General features: G+C 49.7%; 1 protein-coding gene across 3 annotated transcripts in view; it reads left to right on the top strand.

Moving 5' to 3' along the window:
* The window catches only part of NPAS1 (neuronal PAS domain protein 1), a 99,711-nt gene extending 83,885 nt beyond the window's left edge, over positions 1 to 15,826 (top strand). For all 3 annotated transcript variants that reach the window (XM_037884659.2, XM_037884658.2, XM_043534544.1), the window contains 3 exons: positions 913 to 1,060; positions 7,644 to 7,750; positions 11,596 to 15,826. In XM_037884659.2, the coding sequence (XP_037740587.1) occupies positions 913 to 1,060; positions 7,644 to 7,750; positions 11,596 to 12,860 (1,520 nt within the window). In that variant the 3' untranslated portion in view covers positions 12,861 to 15,826. The remainder of the gene's footprint in view (positions 1 to 912; positions 1,061 to 7,643; positions 7,751 to 11,595) is intronic.
* The last annotated feature ends 2,773 nt before the right edge of the window (positions 15,827 to 18,599 follow it).

The raw sequence follows: 18,599 nt of genomic DNA, 5'->3' as shown, positions 1-18,599 counted from the left end.
CAGTCTGGTCTTAAAAACCTCCAACGACGGGGAGTCCACAACCTCCCTTGGACACCTGTCCCAGAGCTTAACTCCCCCGAGAGTTCGAACGTTTGTCCTGATATCTCACCTAAATCTCCCTCACTGCAGATTAAGCCCATTATGTCTTGTCCTGTCTCCAGTGCACATGGAGAGCAAGTGATCATCATCCTCTTTATAACAGCCCTTAACATATTTGGTCGTCTACTCTGACCTCCTGTCTAACACGGGCCATAGGAATGCCCTGAATTAATTCTGGTTTGAACTAGCGCAGATCTCTTATATAAAAAACATCCAATCTTCACTGAACACTTGCCAGTGATGGGGAATCCACCACGGCCCTTGGTCAATCGCACCAATGGTTAATTACTCTCACTGTTAAAAACTGACACCTTATTTCCAGTCTGAATTTGTCTAGCTTCCACTTCCAGCCATTGGATTGTGTTAGTCATTCCTCTGCTAGACTGAAGAGTCCATGATCACATATTTTTCCCCGTATGGTTACTGATAGGCTGGGATCAAGTAACCCTTTGACCTTCTCTTTGTTAACCTACACAGATTGAGCTCCTGGAGAATCTCACTATCAGGCAGGTTTTCCAATCCTTTTTATCATTCTCGTGACTCTTCTCTGACCCCTCTCCAGTTGATCAACCTCCAGCTTGAAATGGGGACATCAGCACTGGAGAGAGATGAAAGGGGCCACAGAGACATCTGAGATGATGACAAGCTGGATAAACCTTTAAGAAGCCGTGGCTGTGATAAGTGGGACTATACCTTTCCTGGGATTGTGGCGGGGGGGGGGGGGGAGCCCCTTTCTTGGCTCGCTGTGCTCATGATAGAGGGGAAGGGATGGGGCCTGGCAGCCTTCAGCTGACAAACTTCTTTTTCAATTAGTGTTGAAAAAAGGCCAGGTCGTGACCCGATATTACCGCTGGCTGCAGAAGAACGGGGGCTTTGTGTGGATTCAGTCGTGTGCCACCATCTCGGTCAATATCAAGAACCCCAGCGAGAAGAATATGGTCTGGGTCAATTACATCCTCAGGTGAGAGCACATGGTTGTGTTGTAACAAATCAGCAAGCTACCGAAGAGGGGCGTTGCTGTTCCACATGCTGTGGCCACAGGGACAGATTCGCAGACCCTCCTGCTCCAAAAGCTCAGGCAGCTGCCACCCACTGAGCTCCGGGGCAATCCCCATTCACTGCTGACTTTGTAGGGTCTAGGACACCCAGGTGAGCTGTTCTGAGTTCATCCAGGAGAGGGCAATGCTGTGTGCTCAGGCTGTCAGAGGATCCCAAAGCACTGTGTGATGAACTAATGTTTGGATTATGGGAGCAGCCAATCAGGATCAGTGCGGGGCTGTGTTCCCTGTAAGCTGCGCTGGGCAGGAGAGATTAAATGCCGCACAGCCAGGTGCCCCTCCTTCCACGTGCTGCTCCGTCCTGCAGCTGCTCCCGGGACCATCCTGCTGGCTGTGCGGGGGGGTGCTGGTGTCAGGGTATCCGCCTCCCCCCCAGCCCCTGTACCCCATCTCCGTAGAGCAGGGCGGAGGGGACACAGCTGGACTCAGAACTCGGAGCTACTGTGGAGAAGGGTGAGTGGCTGAGTGCCTTTCTTAAAGAGACAGTGCACTGTTTCTGAGATTTCTCCAGCAGCAGCTCACACAGTATCTGTCTGTCTGTTACACACACACACACACACACACACACTCTCTCTCTCTCTCCCCCTCCCCCTGCCCATGTACCCCCATCTCCGCAGAATGGAGGAGTGGAGACACCAGGGCTCAGGACAGAGCAGGAGAGCTTTCAATGAGTGTCTTAAAGAGACAGCGCAGGGCATCTCAGAAACTTTCCCAGCAGCCAGCACTCATGCTGTCTCTGTGTTTCACACACACACACACACACACACACACACACACTGTCTGTGTCACACACCGTCTCACACATATTGTGTCTGTGTCACACACACACTGTCTCTGTGTCACACACACACACGCACTGTCATACATACTGTCTCTGTGTCATGCGCACACACACGCACTGTCTCTGTGTCACAATCTGTGTCACACACAGTCATGCACACACACACAAACATAGTCTCTGTGTCACACACACACACACACACTGTGTCGCACACACTGTGTCACGCACACACTGTCTCTGTGTCACACTCACCTCCCAACCCATACTTGTATTATTGTTGTTGTTGGTACTTCTTGGTACTTCCTGCAATGCACATATATTCTCTGTAATTTTATTCTTTCAAAGTGTGTTATTTTAGTGTTTTGACTGGCCTATGCATTTCATCATTTGTATTTCTCTTACACTTACATTTAATTCTTTGAGTAGGGAGTTCTAAAATGCCTAACCTGTCCTGGCTAGAGTAATTATCCCTATTTAACTTTTTAAAAATATATATTGTCTCTAGGTTTTTTTGTTTCTCCTGGTGGTGCAAATCCGCACATACCTCAGTGCACGTAACATTTATTCCCCACATGGATGGAAAAAATTAGAGGGAACATTGCTGGGTGCTCTGTAAACACATAGGAGGAGATGGTCCCTATAGGCAGTAAATGACCTATCCTCCCAGTCCCCATGGAAATGGGGACAGTATTTACTAGCCTCATTGTAAACTGAGGCACAGAGTCGCGTGGTGACTTGCCCACAGTCATACTGTGGCAGAGTTGGGAATAGAACCCAGGAGTTCTGCCCCACAGGCCCCCCTCGCTGCTCTAACCACACTCCCCTCACCCTTGCTCTAATCTCTAGACTATGCTCCCGCCTCAAGCTGGGAACGGAACCCAGGAGTCCTGCCTCCTAGTCTAGTGCTTTGCCCATCAGATCCAGCCAGGCTGGCTGATCGCTTTGTAAGTGTTTTAGTGATTAATACTCTTCATCGCAGCAGTTCCTGGTAGACAAGGATCCAGCTCCAGCCTGTTTTAGCTGCACAGACTATTAAATGTTGAGAGAAGCAGCAAACCTGATTGAAAACCTCCTTTGCCCCCCATCCCATTCCAGCAGGGCTGTAATTTGTTGAGAAAATATTTCTCTATAGCTGCAGAGTGTGGAAGACACCCTGGGAAATGTGATCTGAGACCAGCAGGTAGCTGCCATTTCCATCTGTATTGTCCACCTCCCTGCTAGGGCTGCAGGGGGAAATCTGCATCGCCCACAGTCCTGCTCTGATAGACACACACAGAGCTGTGCGTCTCTGCTGGGCCCCGTGCTCATGTATTCCAGGCAACGGTTTGCCCAGGTACAGGAACAGAAGCCCTCAAAGGTGTTTCGGAGTCTAACTCGCATTGAAATCAAAGGAGTCGGGTGCCTAAATACAGTCGTCTATAGTAGCACTTAGAATCCCTGGTTGAGGTCACACGGGGAAATGGAGGCACAGGGAGAGGAAATGACATGTGCCATGCCACAACAGAGAAGGACATGGAACCCTGGAGTCCTGATTCCCAGACCCCTCTGCTCTAACCACTAGATATCACTCCCCTCCTTGACCTGGGACTAGAACCCAAGAGTCCTGACTCCCAACTCCCTTCTGTTCTAACCACTAGACACCACTCCTCTCCCTGAGTTGGGAACAGAACCCAGGAGTCCTGGCGCCCAGCCTCCCTGCTCTAACCACTAGATACCACTCCCCTCCCTGCATTGGGACTAGAATCCAGGAGTCCTGGCTCCCAGCCCCCTCTGCTCTAAACACTAGACCCCATTCCCCACCCAGAGCCCCTAACCTGTGCTGAGAGCTTCACAAACCCACAGTAAAAGATAGTGGGGGGGGGGGGGAAACAGAGGCAAGCCCCAGATCCTCAAAGGCATTTAGGGGACCTAATTTCCACTGATTTCTGTGGGAGGATCCAGGATACGAAGTGACTTGTCCAGGCTCACCCTGCAGAGCTAGGAGTCGAACCTAGGTCTCCTGACACAGTATGTCTACAGAGCAGCTGGAAGAAGGCCAATGGCATTTTGGGCTGTATAAGTAGGAGCATTGCCAGCAGATCGAGGGACATGATCATTCCCCTCTATTCAGTTTGGGGCCCCACACTACAAGAAGGATGTGGAAAAATTGGAAAGAGTCCAGCGGAGGGCAACAGAAATGATTAGGGGACTGGAACACATGACTTATGAGGAGAGGCTGAGGGAACTGGGATTATTTAGTCTGCGGAAGAGAAGAATGAGGGGGGATTTGATAGCTGCTTTCTACTACCTACAGGGGGTACAGTGGATACAGGGGGTTCCAAAGAGGATGGATCTAGACAGTTCTCAGTGGTGGCAGACGGCAGAACGAGGAGTAATGGTCTAAAGTTGCAGTGGGGGAGGCTGGATATTAGGAAAAACTTTTTCACTAGGAGGGTGGTGAAGCACTGGAATGGGTTCCCTAGGGAGGTGGTGGAATCGCCTTCCTTAGAGGTTTTTAAGGTCAGGCTTGACAAAGCCCTGGCTGGGATGATTTAGTTGGGGACTAGGTCCTGCTTTGAGCAGGGGGTTGGACTAGATACCTCCTGAGGTCCCTTCCAACCCTGGTATTCTATGATTCTGTGATTCCCCGCACGGGTGGGCAGACACGAGCCAGCTCAGTCCAAACAGCAGCAGAGCCAGGGTGGCTCAGGCAGTGGGGTGGGCCAGCCACCCTCGTACAAGCCTGCTCGACTGCCCAAACTGCTCCAACCACACTGCTGTTTTTAGTGTGCGACCTTGATCAGCACTCCCCGCTGGCGTGTGGATACAGCCACAGTCTAGTGCCCTGGCTGCTGTGACACCTGGGCCTTTGCACCAGGCCCAAGCAATGGATCTGGCCGTAAATATCCCTTCATCGGTGCCCGCCCCTCAGCTTAGCTTGGCGTGCCATTTCACTGCACAAGGCGGCTGTCCCTCCAGCGCCGAGAGGCACCCGGATGTGGCCCCTGACCTTGAAGCTAGACCACTTTCAGGCGCAAAAGAAGATGTACATTTTTAACAGCGAAAGCAATTAACCAGCCGAACAACTCACCCCGGGTCGGGGTGGATTCTCCATCAGGGACCATTTTTAAATCAAGACGGGATGTTTTTTAAAAAGCACTGCCCTAGGAATGATTTGGGGGCTGTTCTCTGGCCTGGGTTATGCATCGGGGGTCAGACTAGATCAGTGGTTCTCAAACTTTTGTATTGGTGACCCCTTTCACATAGCAAACCTCTGAGTGCGACATCCCCCCTTATCAATTAAACACTATTTTATATATTTAACACCATTCTAAATGCTGGAGGCAAAGCGGGGTTTGGGGTGGAGGCTGATCGCTCGCAACCCCCCATGTAATAACCTCATGACCCCCTGAGGGGGTCCCAACCCCCAGTTTGAGAACCCCTGGACTAGATGATCACAATGGTCCCTTCTGGCTTTGGAGTCTATGAATTTTGGTCACTGGCCTCCGTAGCGTCAGAGAACGGCTCTGAGCAAACATCGCAGGGTGGGTGTGGCACTGCAAAAAATCGCCACTAGTCTGGAGTGTCTCCCCCACCTGCACCATTAAAGCGACTCCAGAATGACACACTTTCTCTGGCGAGGAGAGGGGTTTTTTTTTTTTTATATCTAAAATAAATTAATATATGAATGACTACAACAGATGGTTATTAATGGCTGTTTTTTTTCCCCCGCTAAAGCAAAAGGAGCTATTATTATGCTAATCCTGTAAGTAATTACAGATACCAGTGTATGATTTGTCAGGGTGATTAGTATTTTAGTTAATTAGTGCTGTAATTACAGAGACTAATTAACTTTCTCTCAGCCTTGCCGGAATGGAAACTTATTTACTTTCTTTTCTCTGGGAAGCAGCACGTGATGAATGATGAGGGGCGGCAAGGGGGACCCTCCCCATCCCAACCCAGACCGAGCCCACTGTCAGCAGGTCACTCTCAGGGGCGCTCCCTATCGCTAGCCTCTGCCAGCCTCCCCAGTCATGCGCCCTGGCTGGGCTAGATTGGAAGGAAGACCGGCTAGTGGTTACTCTCTATATTGTTATATGGGATGGGACTGTGATTTACAGAGAGGGTCTGGGGGACTCAGGACTCCTGGGTTCTATGGCTAACCCTGGGAGGACAGTGCAACCCAGTGATTAGTTCTCTATAGCAGGAAGTGGCTAGAGAAGGGGACCAGGACTCCTGGGTTCGTCTCTCAGCTTAAAGCGAGGGGAAGCCTAATGCTTAGAATAGTGTGTGTCCTGTTTCACCTTCTGTAAGATGATGGGGGGTTGTCATGGCTACCTTGTAGGGCTTCTGCCATAATTATTGTTAAGAAAGTGCTTTGGGATCCTTGGAGTCAAGCTGATACAGGCGTGGACGAGTGTGGGCCAATATCACTCCTGGTGTAGCACAATCTACCTCAAGGGAGTTACACTGCTGCACCGTGACGCTATGGGTGTTACACCAGGGGAGAACTTGGCCCGGTGCTTTTCCCCTTCCTCCCCGCTCCGAGCTCTGGCAGAGCCGTTTGCAGGGGACGGCTCATTTGAATCGGATCCAACTCTGCCCGTCCATAAACAATGAAACCCCAAAGCTGGCTGTTTTCTAAAAGAGAGAGCTTGCGATTTCCAATCTGTCCTTGTTTGTTCTTGGACAATAAGGCGATAGCCCTCGTGGAGTTGTTTTGCAGAGACCAGCCTGCAGGTGGCTGGCTGTGTCAGCTTGAAATCAAGTTTTCCTTCTTCGGTTCCTTTGTTAGGGCTCAGTTGGTTTAATTCCATGGCCTCCCAGCAGGCTTAGCAGTCTACCAAGGATCAGCACACACTGCTCTGTCTCCTTTGGGAGGCCCTTTCTAGGACGGCTTGGGGGATAGGAGTACTAGACTGGGCCACAGGAGACCTAGGTTAAATTCTCAGCTCCCTCACAAACTGCCTGTGACCCTGGCAAGTTACTTAGACACCTAAGTCCACCCTTTAGATGCCGCTGACATTTTCAAAGGTGGCGCCTAAACCCATGGGCACCTAAATCTCCTAGGTGCCTACGGGCTTGTCTGTACAGAGACACTCAGAGCTGGTCTACACTAGACGGTTAGATCGACTCAGCTACATCACTCAGGAATGTGAAAAATTCACACCCCGAGAGACACAGTTAAGTTGACCCAAACCCAAAGCGCTAGATTGATGGAAGACTTCTTCCAGCTACCGCCTCTTGGCAAGGAGGATTTACTACAGGTGTACCGCTGTGCAGTTTCTAGTGTAGACATAGTTTCAGGAAAGTTTAGTCTGAATTCACTTTTAAAATGGATTAGTTGAACTGAACTAAACCCCTCTGTGGATGCTCTTATCCAGAATTAAAATGGACTTAATTCGATTTAGCTGAATTCACTTCCGAAGTGAAATAGAACCCAGGAGTCCTGACTCCCAGCCCCTCTCTGCTCTAACCACTAGACCACACTCTGCTCCCAGAGCTGGGGATAGAACCCAGGTGTCCCAATCATCCCACTGTGCTCTAACCACTGCCCTTCCAGACCTTGAATTCAAATCCAGGAGTCTTGGCTCTTAGTTCTCTGCTCTAATCACTAGCCCATACTGCCTCCCATGGCACCTAAGCTTCTGCTACAGAAATCCCATCCATGGAGGGAACAACCTGATCTGTTGTTTCTCTGATTTACTTTTGCCAAACCCTTTTAGCAAACCCGAGTGTAAGAACACGGCCCTGGACATCTTCCAGCTGCCTGGGATTCCAGCCCGACAGACCGATGCCTCCGACGTGTCCGACTTGGAACCCGACTTCAAAGGTAAAAGCCCTGGCCAGATTGCTGCCGAGCCAGCGACAGGATGTTCTGGTAGCACCTGCCTCATTCCTGGGATCATAGGTTACCGATGCCCTGATCGGTGGCTGCTGCCGGAGCCAGTGCTCCAGTATATCAGGCCTCCAGCTCACTGCTGCGCTGTGATGGGTATTTTAGCTTTGGCTTTGCCAATATACCCACCATGAAGGAATTAACTCAGGGGAGTTCTCTGGCCTGTGTCACACAGGGAGGTCACCCTAGATGATCACAGTGGTCCCTTCAGGCCTTACAATCTATGAATGCCCCAGACTGGCAGTCCCAGCCCCATCTCTCTAGGTGAGCGGGGGGAGGGGGGGGGGGCTCTTTTTTCTAAGCCATTTCTAGCCCCATTGCGGCTCTGGGAGGTACAGTCATGCAGGGGGTGGGGAGCTATTCAAAAAGGAGTGCTCTCCCTTCTTCTAAGTCATGACCCCAGAGGGCATCCCGCTGTGGTTGTGGGAGATTTGGGCTTGCAGATAAGGGGCAAAAAGGAAGCCCTGACTTCATGATCATTAAGGATCATTTTCATCAGCAACCTGAGGGCATCTCCTCAGCTGGCATAAATCAGCCAAGCTCTGACTGCCGCAGAGCTCCAGTGATTCACACACGTTAACCCCCTGTGTCCTGGCCAAATTCCAGTTTGGGCAAGAACTGTCAGTTTCCCTTAATCCTTCTGCAATTTCAAATACACGCGGGGTTCATGTTTGCTTCCTTGCCTGTTCTATGGCTTTTAACAGGCCGCTGCACCCCACCCCAGAGGTAGCTGCATTTCAGGGAGGGGTGAAATACGTCATCTCTCCTACCCATTGCGGGGGCAAGTATCATGGGGCTTTTTGACTGAATGCTTGTAAGGTGCTTTAAGATCCTCCGGAGAAGGATGCCACAGCAGGGCAAAGCATCGTTAATTTCACTCCAGACACAGCCTCATCTTAATTAACCTCTCTTGGCATATGATAAATTATATCATAGGGTCATGCTCTGAGATAGCATAGTGTGGCAGCCCTTTGCTAGAGGGTCAGATCGTGTGTGTGTCGGGGAGGCGGATTCCAGGGACGGTAGAAACTTTGGATCTGCAGGTAAATTCCTGCCCCTCACAAACACTCAGCATTAGCGTTCGTCTCTTGCCAGGCTCCCTTTGACAACCTCCCAGATCGCAGCATGCACAGCACAGGAGCATACTTCACCCCTCTCAACTGCTTTTCATTTGAGGATCTCAAAGCTCTTTACAGGCATTAATTAATGCAACCTCCTGGGACATAAGGATCTATTGTCCCCACAGGAGAGACCAGAACCCAGGAGACCTGGCTCCCACTATCCCTTTCTAACTACCTCTTCTCAGCCCGCACTTCTAGCTTTCAAATCTGACAGCGTCGTGGTAGGCTGTCTGGAGCCCCAAAGGATCACAGGGCTAAAGCTGGGGGAAACATCAGGTTTGCCCTAGTCATAATGAATTCCATGCACCCTCCTCCTCATGGTGCGCTGGAAGCCAGGTCAGTGTATCAGACCCCTACGCCTGTGCCAATGTACGGTCTGCCAGGGTCCTACTCGGTCATCACCACTCTCCCAGCAACCACCAAGGACCCCCCTCCGGCTGGCCTACTTGAAAGATACCCAACTCTTGCCTTTCACGCTCACCAGTTGCTAAAATCCTCCAGTATTATTCTTAGGTGTATGACGGTAGGGCCTAGGAGCCCCAGCCAGAGACGAGAACCCCATTGTGCTAGCTGATTGCGATTAGGTGTATTATGGTAGCCCCAGTCACATGCCAGGGCCCCACTGTGTTAGGTGCTGTACAAAGACAGCCCCAAAGAGCTGACGGTCCCACTATAAGACAGGAGACATCAGACGGGGACAGATGAATGGGGGAGCACGGGGAACCAGTCGAGACCGTGTTAGTCAGCACCTACTGTTGCTTCCTTAAAAGCTGACCATAGACACACCCCAACCTAACCATCTCTCCAATCCAGCCCAGCCTCTCTCCCTCCCCATGCGTTACTGTAGTTAATGTGAGTACGGAACCCTGTGCATCTTACTTCAAACAGCAACCTGCAAAGCCTGGTTACATATGCGAAATCCAGAGCAGGCAGAGCTACAATGACCGAGTAGAAGGTTGGCCCACGGCCTAGTGGCAGGGTGTGACTGCACCAGAAGATAGTATTAAATTGGTCGAAAGTTTCCCGTCAAAACAGTTTTCAGATGAAAAATTGGGTTTTTGTGGAAACCAGATTTTTCACGCTGAGTGTCTGTGTCCTGTGGAAAACTTACATTTTGCATCGGAAAAACAAACTAGTTCATCCAAAACCGGAAGTATTTTGATTTGGATATGCTACCACAGAGCCTCATGGGAGTTGTAGTTTGGTTGTCTTGTGTCCCCATTCTCCTGTATGGGCTGGGATCCCTGACCAGACCACATCTCCCATGATGCCCCACAGCTAAGGACTCCCATGGTGCACAACCTCCCTTCTGCAAGAGGCAAGACCCTGAGGCATCGTGGGAAATGTCATCCAACAGAGAGCCTGGCCAATAGAGAGTAGAAGCAGGAGGCACTCAAAGTACAATTCCTATGATGCACAGTGGCAGCATTTCCAAATAGATTTTTTTTTCCAGATGAAATTTTTTTGGTGTTCAAATCTGATGGGGAAAAAAATGAAATGTGCTGTAGAAAACTTAGACAAAATAATGTACTGTGTTGTTTTTAGGCTTGGCAGAATTCAAGTTTTATCATTTCAACCCCTATTAATGTTTATTTTAAGCATTTTTAAAATTTATCAATTTAAATTTTCAACATTGCGAGAAACTACGGGGTGTCAGACAACTATTTATTGACAGGAGACAATGAAATTAAAGCGTTATGTCTGTTAAACCCCATTGTCAAAATATGCTAAGGAGCCTTAAATCAAACTAATAAATTCCCTGGTAGCATTTTTCTTACTTTGCCTATCTGTACATTTCTATTATTATCAATGGAAATATTATTTCATTGGTTTGCATGTGAAAATGGTGAAATAAGCATTTACCGACAAAAAACGAATCCTTCCAAATCTAGCTGTTTTTAATTTAAAAAAAATCCATGGAAAATATCCATTTTCTGACCAGCTCTACATGTAGGGAAGAAACCAGCACTGGCCCTTGGTGACGAATGGAATAGATGGGACCCAAACAGCATTTCCCCATTTCCAATGTATTGCCCTATAGAGAGGATCCAAATTTGGACCCTTAACCAGCCCAAAGCATGAAGGAATCCTATTGCACTGAAGCTACAGAGAACCCTGGAGACAGGCAGGTTGGGCTAGTGACTAGCGCACAGCCCTGTGCATTGTGTTGCCCGGGCTTGATTCCTGGTTCTGGTACAGTGTGACCTCGGGCGCTGCTCAGCATCTTGGTTTCTCCGTCGGTATAGCAGAGGTGGTCAGCACTGTGGCGCTGAACCGGAGTTGTAATATTCGGATGGAAGAAAAGCACAAACTTATTAAGGGAGCTAATCTTTTTCCTCTCCTCTTTGGCCATAAGGCTGAGAATCAGATCCAACCTGGCAGGAGGGGGACAGTCTAAGAGGAAACATGCCGCGTTGAATTTGCATCGCCGGTTTGTGCATGCCCTGAGGTTGTGATCATTAGCTGCTCTGCAGGTAGGAAGCAGCTATAAAATGGGATGTAACCTCCCATTAGGTGTCTCGCTGGAAAAATATTTTGTTAGATAAAATAAACCCATCGCCTGCTGGCAGAAAGCAGCTAGGTGGAGTTTAACAACCTCCGTCCAGATCGCTTGCTGAGTAGGCTGCTCCTAAATCACCTTCTCTTCTTCCCTTCCAGAGAGCGACCATGGGCCGGAACAGAAGCAGGGGAACCAGTTTCTGCCCAAAGCGGCTGGGGCCTTGGCCAAAGGTTACTCCCGGAGCACCCCGGATGATGGAGCCCGTTGCTCCATGGCGGAGAACGATGCCAGCAGCCCGGAAATGAGCTACAAGGATGAGGACGTGTCGGAAGGCGCTGGGGTGAGCGACGCCGAGAGCAGGCGCAGGGGTCCCCGGAGCAAACGGATCAAGCTGGAGTTCCAGCCGGAGAGCCCCCCCCGGGAGGCCTCGCTCGTCAGCACTGAGGAGTCAGACAGCGGCAGCGAGGAGGAACCTGATCTCCCGCCCCAGCCGGTGGCGCTGGAGAGGAGGGTGAACGGGTACAATATGGCGGCAGGGAGGAACGCGGGGCCGAGCCAGCCTTGCACATCGGAGTTCGCCTCCGTCATCCAGACCCAGAGGAGCTACCCACTGAAAACCAGCACAGCGCTTAGCATTAAGACAGAGCAGAGCCAGGCTCCCAAGTACGACAAGGCCGCCCTGTGGACCTACCCCTCTGCCCGGGATGCCCTCCACGAGGGACCCCCCTACACTGTGAGCAAAGCACTTAGCCTGGAGAAGCCCATTCTGAGGCAAGCCACTTCCCACTTGTACGTCTCCATCCCGGACTCAGTCCTCACCCCTCCCGAGATGGACAGCAGCGGAGGCCTGGCCAAGGCCCCCTTCAGCACATCTCCCCGGGCTATGCTGCCGGCCCCCTCAGCTGAAACGCTCTCCCCCCCGCTCTCGGGCTCACCGTGCGAGGAAAGGGCCACGTCGACGCCCTTCGCCCCCCTGGTCTATCCTGGCGAGATGGAGGCGCTCCAGCGGTTCCACGCGGGGAACGTGGTCCTCCCGCTGGTGCACCAGCTCGGCGGGCACCACGGCATCGCCAGCACCACCGGCTCCCAGAGCCTCTACACCACCAGCACTATCCGATACGCCCCAGCTGACGTGACCCTGGCTGTGCCAGGCAATGTGCTGCCTGCCTCCCATGCAATCAACCTCATGGACATCGGCAGCGTGGAGTCCAAGGCCTCCATGGAACTCATGTACCACCACATCCAGCGGCTCAACATGGTGGCGCCGTTCGGGAACTCAGCCAGCGCCACCGGTTTGGCGCAGATTTCGGGCGCCGCGGGGGGCGTCTTCACAGCCGCCGAATCCTTGTTCTCTACGCTGCCCTTCTCCATGGCCAGCGGCGGCATCCACAGCCTGTCAGCCGCAGAGCGCAAAGAGGACTAAGCCAAGCAGCTGCCCTGAAGGCGTCTCGTTAGATACGCCACCCCGAACTGACTCTGCACTGAGCTCTGCGCTGAAGTCCGTGCTCCTTTGAAACTCATCTCGGGGGCTCGCGACCACAGGAGCTGCTGGATGTTTCAGCAGGGAAAAATCTTTATTCTGGAATCAATCCTCGTGTCTCATTCCCCCGCCCCACAACTAAATCACAGCACAAATCAGTATTCTGCTCCCTGCTTCATAGCTTTATCCTTCTGGGCCAGATGCTCCCATTACGCTGGTGTAAATCAAAAGCAGGTCCATGAGTTACTCCAGATTTACACCAGAGAACAGAATCTGCACTTTTTAAAAATCAGCTACCCTTTGTGGAAGAGCCAGAATCACAGCAAGCATCAGCTCACCCCTCCCCCACTTCCTGATTTATATCTTTAAAAGCAGGAGGAGCTTCCTTCCCCTCTTTGCCTTTTCTCCCATTATTGCATAATGGTGCATGGGAAGAAAGGACGCTTTGCACTCATGACGTGGCCCGATTTCCATCAAAAAATGGAGCAAGGCTGATTTACAGCAGTAGAGGATCTGGCCCCTCGTACTTTTCCAGCTTCAAAATGCTGTATAAACGTTAATCAATCCTTACTGCCAGACACTTATTATGGAGCTGAATATCATCCCCATTGTTGAAACTGGGGGCCAGATTCTGTTCCTCTTCTGTTACACGGGGGTAAAATCTGGAGTGATTCCATGGTAACTGAGAGCAGAACAGGGTTTGGGGAAGCCAAGACACCGAGAGAGCAATGTAAATTGGAGCAAATGGATGCAGCTTCCTTAGAAATCTGTGGGGTAAATGCAGCAGGGAGGGCATGAGTAGCAAAGTGAGTTGCTTATTCTGATCAGCAGGGAAGGCAAAATGAGGTGACTTACACCCTCTCCATAGCTGCTTTAATGTGTAAGACAATGCGCCCATCCCTCATCACCTCCTCTTTATCTTACCAGCTCCAGGTGGCTGCTTCTCCTACCCCTCCCAGCCCTGTTGGCCTCTTCGGCTTGTAAGTTTCAGTCGTGTCCCAGCCACATATAGCTGCAGGTCAGACTAATTGGCCACTAATGCCTGTTTTCTGACCACCGAGCAGTTTGGCCCAGCGCTCTGTAAGGGCTAACTATGCTTAAGTGCTTTTCCTTGCAGATTAACAACAAAATAAAGAGAGTGCTTTGATCTTTGGGAGTGGGCGACAGGGGATGGATCAGTTGGTGATTGCCTCTTCTGTTCCTTTCCTCTGGGACACCTGGCGCTGGCTGCTGTCGGAAGACAGGACCTTTGGTCTGACGGACCTTTGGTCTGACCCAGTACAGCCGTTCTTATGTTCTTCAGCCAGGCCTTCTGCTACCCTGCTCTATGCCAGCAGCAAACTTCCTTTTATTCCTCCCTAGAAGGAGGGGGAATTGGTTAAAAAAAAAAAAAAAAGAGGCTTCTCCCCCAACTCCACTGGGTGTTTTTCTCCTATTCAAGGAAGGATGAATGGAAGCTGGATGCAAAGAAAAGGGTTTCCAGGTTGCTCTAGCAGCTTGGCTGGAGAGTTCCTGTTCTTCTCATTACCATCATTTTCATGGCAGGGCCTTTTTCCTAAGAGGGAGTGAGCCCTCTCCCCAGCTTCCAGTGGCTTCAAACACTAGCTGTGCTCAGCTGAAATCCAGCCCACACAGCCGCAAATTGCATTTGCTTTTAAGCTACAGCAAGAGCATTTGCACTCACCTCTCTGTCAAATGTTGCTTAAGATACTCGATAAACGCTTAAATGGTCATTCGACCAGAGTGTGTAAAAACGATGGTCATCTGTGGTTAGGGCTTCCACCCACAGTTCAGTCCCCCTGATTCCTCTATTTCTTTATCCAAAGGGGAACAACTTCAACAGGAGAATCTGAGAGCCTGACATCAGAATATCCCATTGGTTAGGGCACACCTGAAAGGTGGGAGACCCCCGTTCAAATCCTCTCTCACCATCTGGGAGAGAGGGGAATTGAACCCTGGTCTCCCACACCTCCGGTGAGTGCTCCGACCACCGAGTTAAAAGTTATAAAGTGGCAGCATCCCCTTCTTCTCTGGCCAGATTTGAATAGGACCCAAGCACATAGGTGTGCTCGGAGCATGGCCACCGGCTCAGGACTCGCAAGCAAACGCCTATCTTCCTCAGGTGTGTAGATCATGCTAGGGCCTAGGCATGAGATAGACACCCAGATGCCTTGAATGAGGCATTGTGCATATGCCCAGAGGCAGAAACTTGGGTACCCAGGGAAGATTTAGGCACCAAGTTTAGGCAACTAACCAGTTACGCCAAGCAGGGGTGGGGGGGTTGTGGATTGGGATGCTGCCCGAATCAGAGATTTAGGTGCCTAAATGCCTTTATAGATCTGGGCTGTCATTCAGCAAAGTCATTGGTGGCGACACTGATTTACTGTAGTCCCTTATTCCTTGATGTGTATTTAGAGCTGTTGGAATGACAGCCCTGCCAACTGACCCCTGCCATGGTAAGCCCACCCACTAGGGATGAGGAGAAGTTCCATTTCTGTGGTCTGTTCAATCCATGGCTTTTGCGCTGAGATTGCCAAGAGGGGGAACTGCTGTGGGGCCAACTAGGAACTAAATTAAGATCAACTAATTTCCCAGATCACCGCACACCAGTGAGCAGTGTTCACGGTCACGCTGGGCTGGATTTGAACCAGTGACTAGTTTGAAAGGCTGGCATTGTATGATGGAGCCTCTTCCAAGCAATCCGCCCACTCCCTCTGCAAACACAGCCCTTCAACTGAACGATCCAACAAAAATAAGCCCTCAGGGGGGTGCCAGAGCCACCTCTGAACCCCTTCGTTCCCGCAAGCTAGGAGAACAAAAGGATGCAAAGAGAACTCCATTGGCTGCACTTAAAAAGGTAAACCGATGTCATGACTTTTAGCACTTATTAAAAAAAAAAGAGAGAGATTTGTATAATTCTGTTAAACAAAACCCAACCCCAACCAGTAGTGCTTATATGCCATGTTCTTTTTCTGTAACTTTTGCTAAAGGATCTCTGTGTGTTTTTTTAATTTTTCCATTCCCATTCGTCCGATGAAGGTAGCTTCCATCGTTGACTGGATGTTGTCATTGCGGCTGCTTTCTGCGGTCCAGGATTTCAATGAAAATAAAATTAAAAAAAAAAAAAAAGGAATCAACTTGTTTCTCCCCTTTTGGTTTCATGAGAAGAAACCATGAAACGAATGAAATGCCACGGAACAGCAGCAGAACATGTCAGGTGAGCAGTATGAACAGCTCCCAGCAAGACACAGGGCTTGGGGGGTGGGGGGGGGATGGAAACCCAGTGAACAGCCAAGGATTTGAGTGTCAAAGGTGCTGGCAGCCACAACTGTTGCCAGTCTCAATGGGAGTTGTGGGTGCATGGCACTTCTGAAAATCAGGCCATTCGCTTGCAAACATGCCTTAAATTGGGGAGTAGGTTTCGGTTTGGTACCAGTGAATTCATACACACGTCTATCCCTGCCTCTCTAGCAGAGGCCCAGAAGCTGTCAGTCAACAGCACACGATCTGTGAAGAAGCACCCAGTGTATTTTCAATGATGACTGGATCTGATGGCTATTTGCTAGCAGATTTAAAGAAGTGAAGTGATTTTCACGACAGCAAAACTCACTCTGTCAGACTTTCCAAAGCTGTGCTTAAGAATACCTGGAAAGGTTTCAGACTGACAGGAATTGGGCAGATGGATGGTCCCTACTTTAATCCCTCTCACAGGAAATGCCGCTGGACAATGCATTAAAACAAGACATTCAGAGCCATAGCCCTGGACTCAGCAGCTCTTCTGAGGTAAGTTACATGAGGGGGCTTTTATTTTTGGGTCCAGGGAAGAGAGCAGGAGACCCTTCCACTGCTCTTTGCATTTTCTGTTCCGTTCTTGCTCCATCTCTTACTGCTTACACCCTCCTTTGTCATTAGCTTTCATGCATACATGGCATTTAAAAGAAATAAAATTATTAGTCAGTAATGTTTCACATTCAATCATATGCTTAGAAGCTTCAATATTTGACTGCAGTTTTCTTCTTTAGATCTGGGTAAATATTCTCCCTTTCAGATGAGGAAACTGACTTGGCCACAGACCCAGCTAGTGTCCGAGCAGCGGATAAAACCCAGGAATACCAAAGCAAACCCATCCCTTACACTTAGCACTAGGCCACACTCCTTCCCAGAGCTGAAAACATAACCGAGGATTCTTGACTTAATCCCTTGCTCCAGGCACTAGACCAGGCTTCATGAATAACCATCCGACATTGCTTCATCTTGCTCAAGTACATCAGTGTTTCACTCAAACTCAAAAGGGAAAAGAAGAGATTTTACGTGATAAGTTAATGTAAACGTCTACAAACTTTACTGGGCCAGCTGCTGCATCCATCATGGAAAGCAGCTATCAGAGGGTTATCAGAAAGATTCTCGTAGAAATTGTTTCAAAATAATGAGGACTGGCAGCGTTTGCAAAGCCCAGGGTAGTTATAGGGCTCATCTAGTCTCTTGGGCATTGTACCTCTTGGGTATTTCAAAAGGTGCTCGCCCAATAAGCGAAGCAGCAGATACCATAGGGAAATAGGACAGAGTTTATAAACTGGAGAAAAAAGTTTTCACAACAGCTATTAGTGAAGTGTGCCAGACTGACAGTCCTATATGATTTATTCACAACACACACAACATGCCTGCATGGTGCTTTAACAGACAAGTCCCTGCCCCAAAAAGTTTACAGTATAATTTAAATAGGTGGACAACTAATAAGGAAAAAAGGCAGACGCCTCAGAAAGGGAAGAGAGCTAATCGTCATTAGAAAGGCCAGGCAAAAGCAGCAGGTCAGATGGAGATATCAGCAAGACACTGAAACCCTCAGGAGAGATGCTACAGCAGTGCAAAGCAGATTAAGTACACCACAGAGGCTGCAGCAGGGAAAAATGGTCCAGGTATGTTTTGCATTAGTTACGAAAACTGCTTTTAACACATTCCATCTGCTCAACTCCTCACCTTCCAGAAGCCCGTAATGCCAAATGCTCTGAAGGTCATTTACACCAATTACTAATGCATGGAGCGGAGTCATTTCCAGTGCACAACCCCTGGGGACGTTGCCTCTGCGAACTATGCATTGCCCAGAGAGCTTTAAATCAATGGGTTGCCACCTCTGGTTTGAAAAATAGCCAACGTGTCTTTATCACCCAGCTTTCATGAGCATCATTTCCAGGAGGCCGAGAGACGGGGCCAAATTCTGCTCTATCAAATAGTGTAAAGCTGGAATAATTCCATAAGATCCTCTTAGTATTTACTCCCCGCACAGGAGGTGCTAGGATACCAACTGCAAGACTTCCTAATTCACAGACTAATATTGTCCTCTGGTATTCCTACAAACTAACAGGATTTTGTTGGAAGGATGTCAGGACACTACAAAAAGCCTCACACCTAATTATTTGCACATCCTTTGCATTTTTTGGCTGGGGGTTTTAGAGCACTTTGTAAAAGCTGCTATCCCTAGTGTTGTGTTGGGAAAATAATTGCATCGCAGTGCCCGGAGATTCTGACCCTAAAGCCAACATAACCAGCCCCCTTGGAGAGCCTCCTAGCAGACACACATCCAACAGGGCAGAACTGGCACAGAGGTTCCTACACCACACCTCACCCCGTTGGTGCAGAAGGCATGGCCAGGATTTCCCAATCTGATGTTTTGTTAGCACATCA

Source organism: Chelonia mydas, chromosome 23, assembly GCF_015237465.2.
Source record: "Chelonia mydas isolate rCheMyd1 chromosome 23, rCheMyd1.pri.v2, whole genome shotgun sequence".
Taxonomy (NCBI): Eukaryota; Metazoa; Chordata; order Testudines; family Cheloniidae; genus Chelonia; species Chelonia mydas.
The sequence above is the reverse complement of the archived record's forward strand: the minus strand, read 5'-3'. Positions and strand labels throughout refer to the sequence as shown.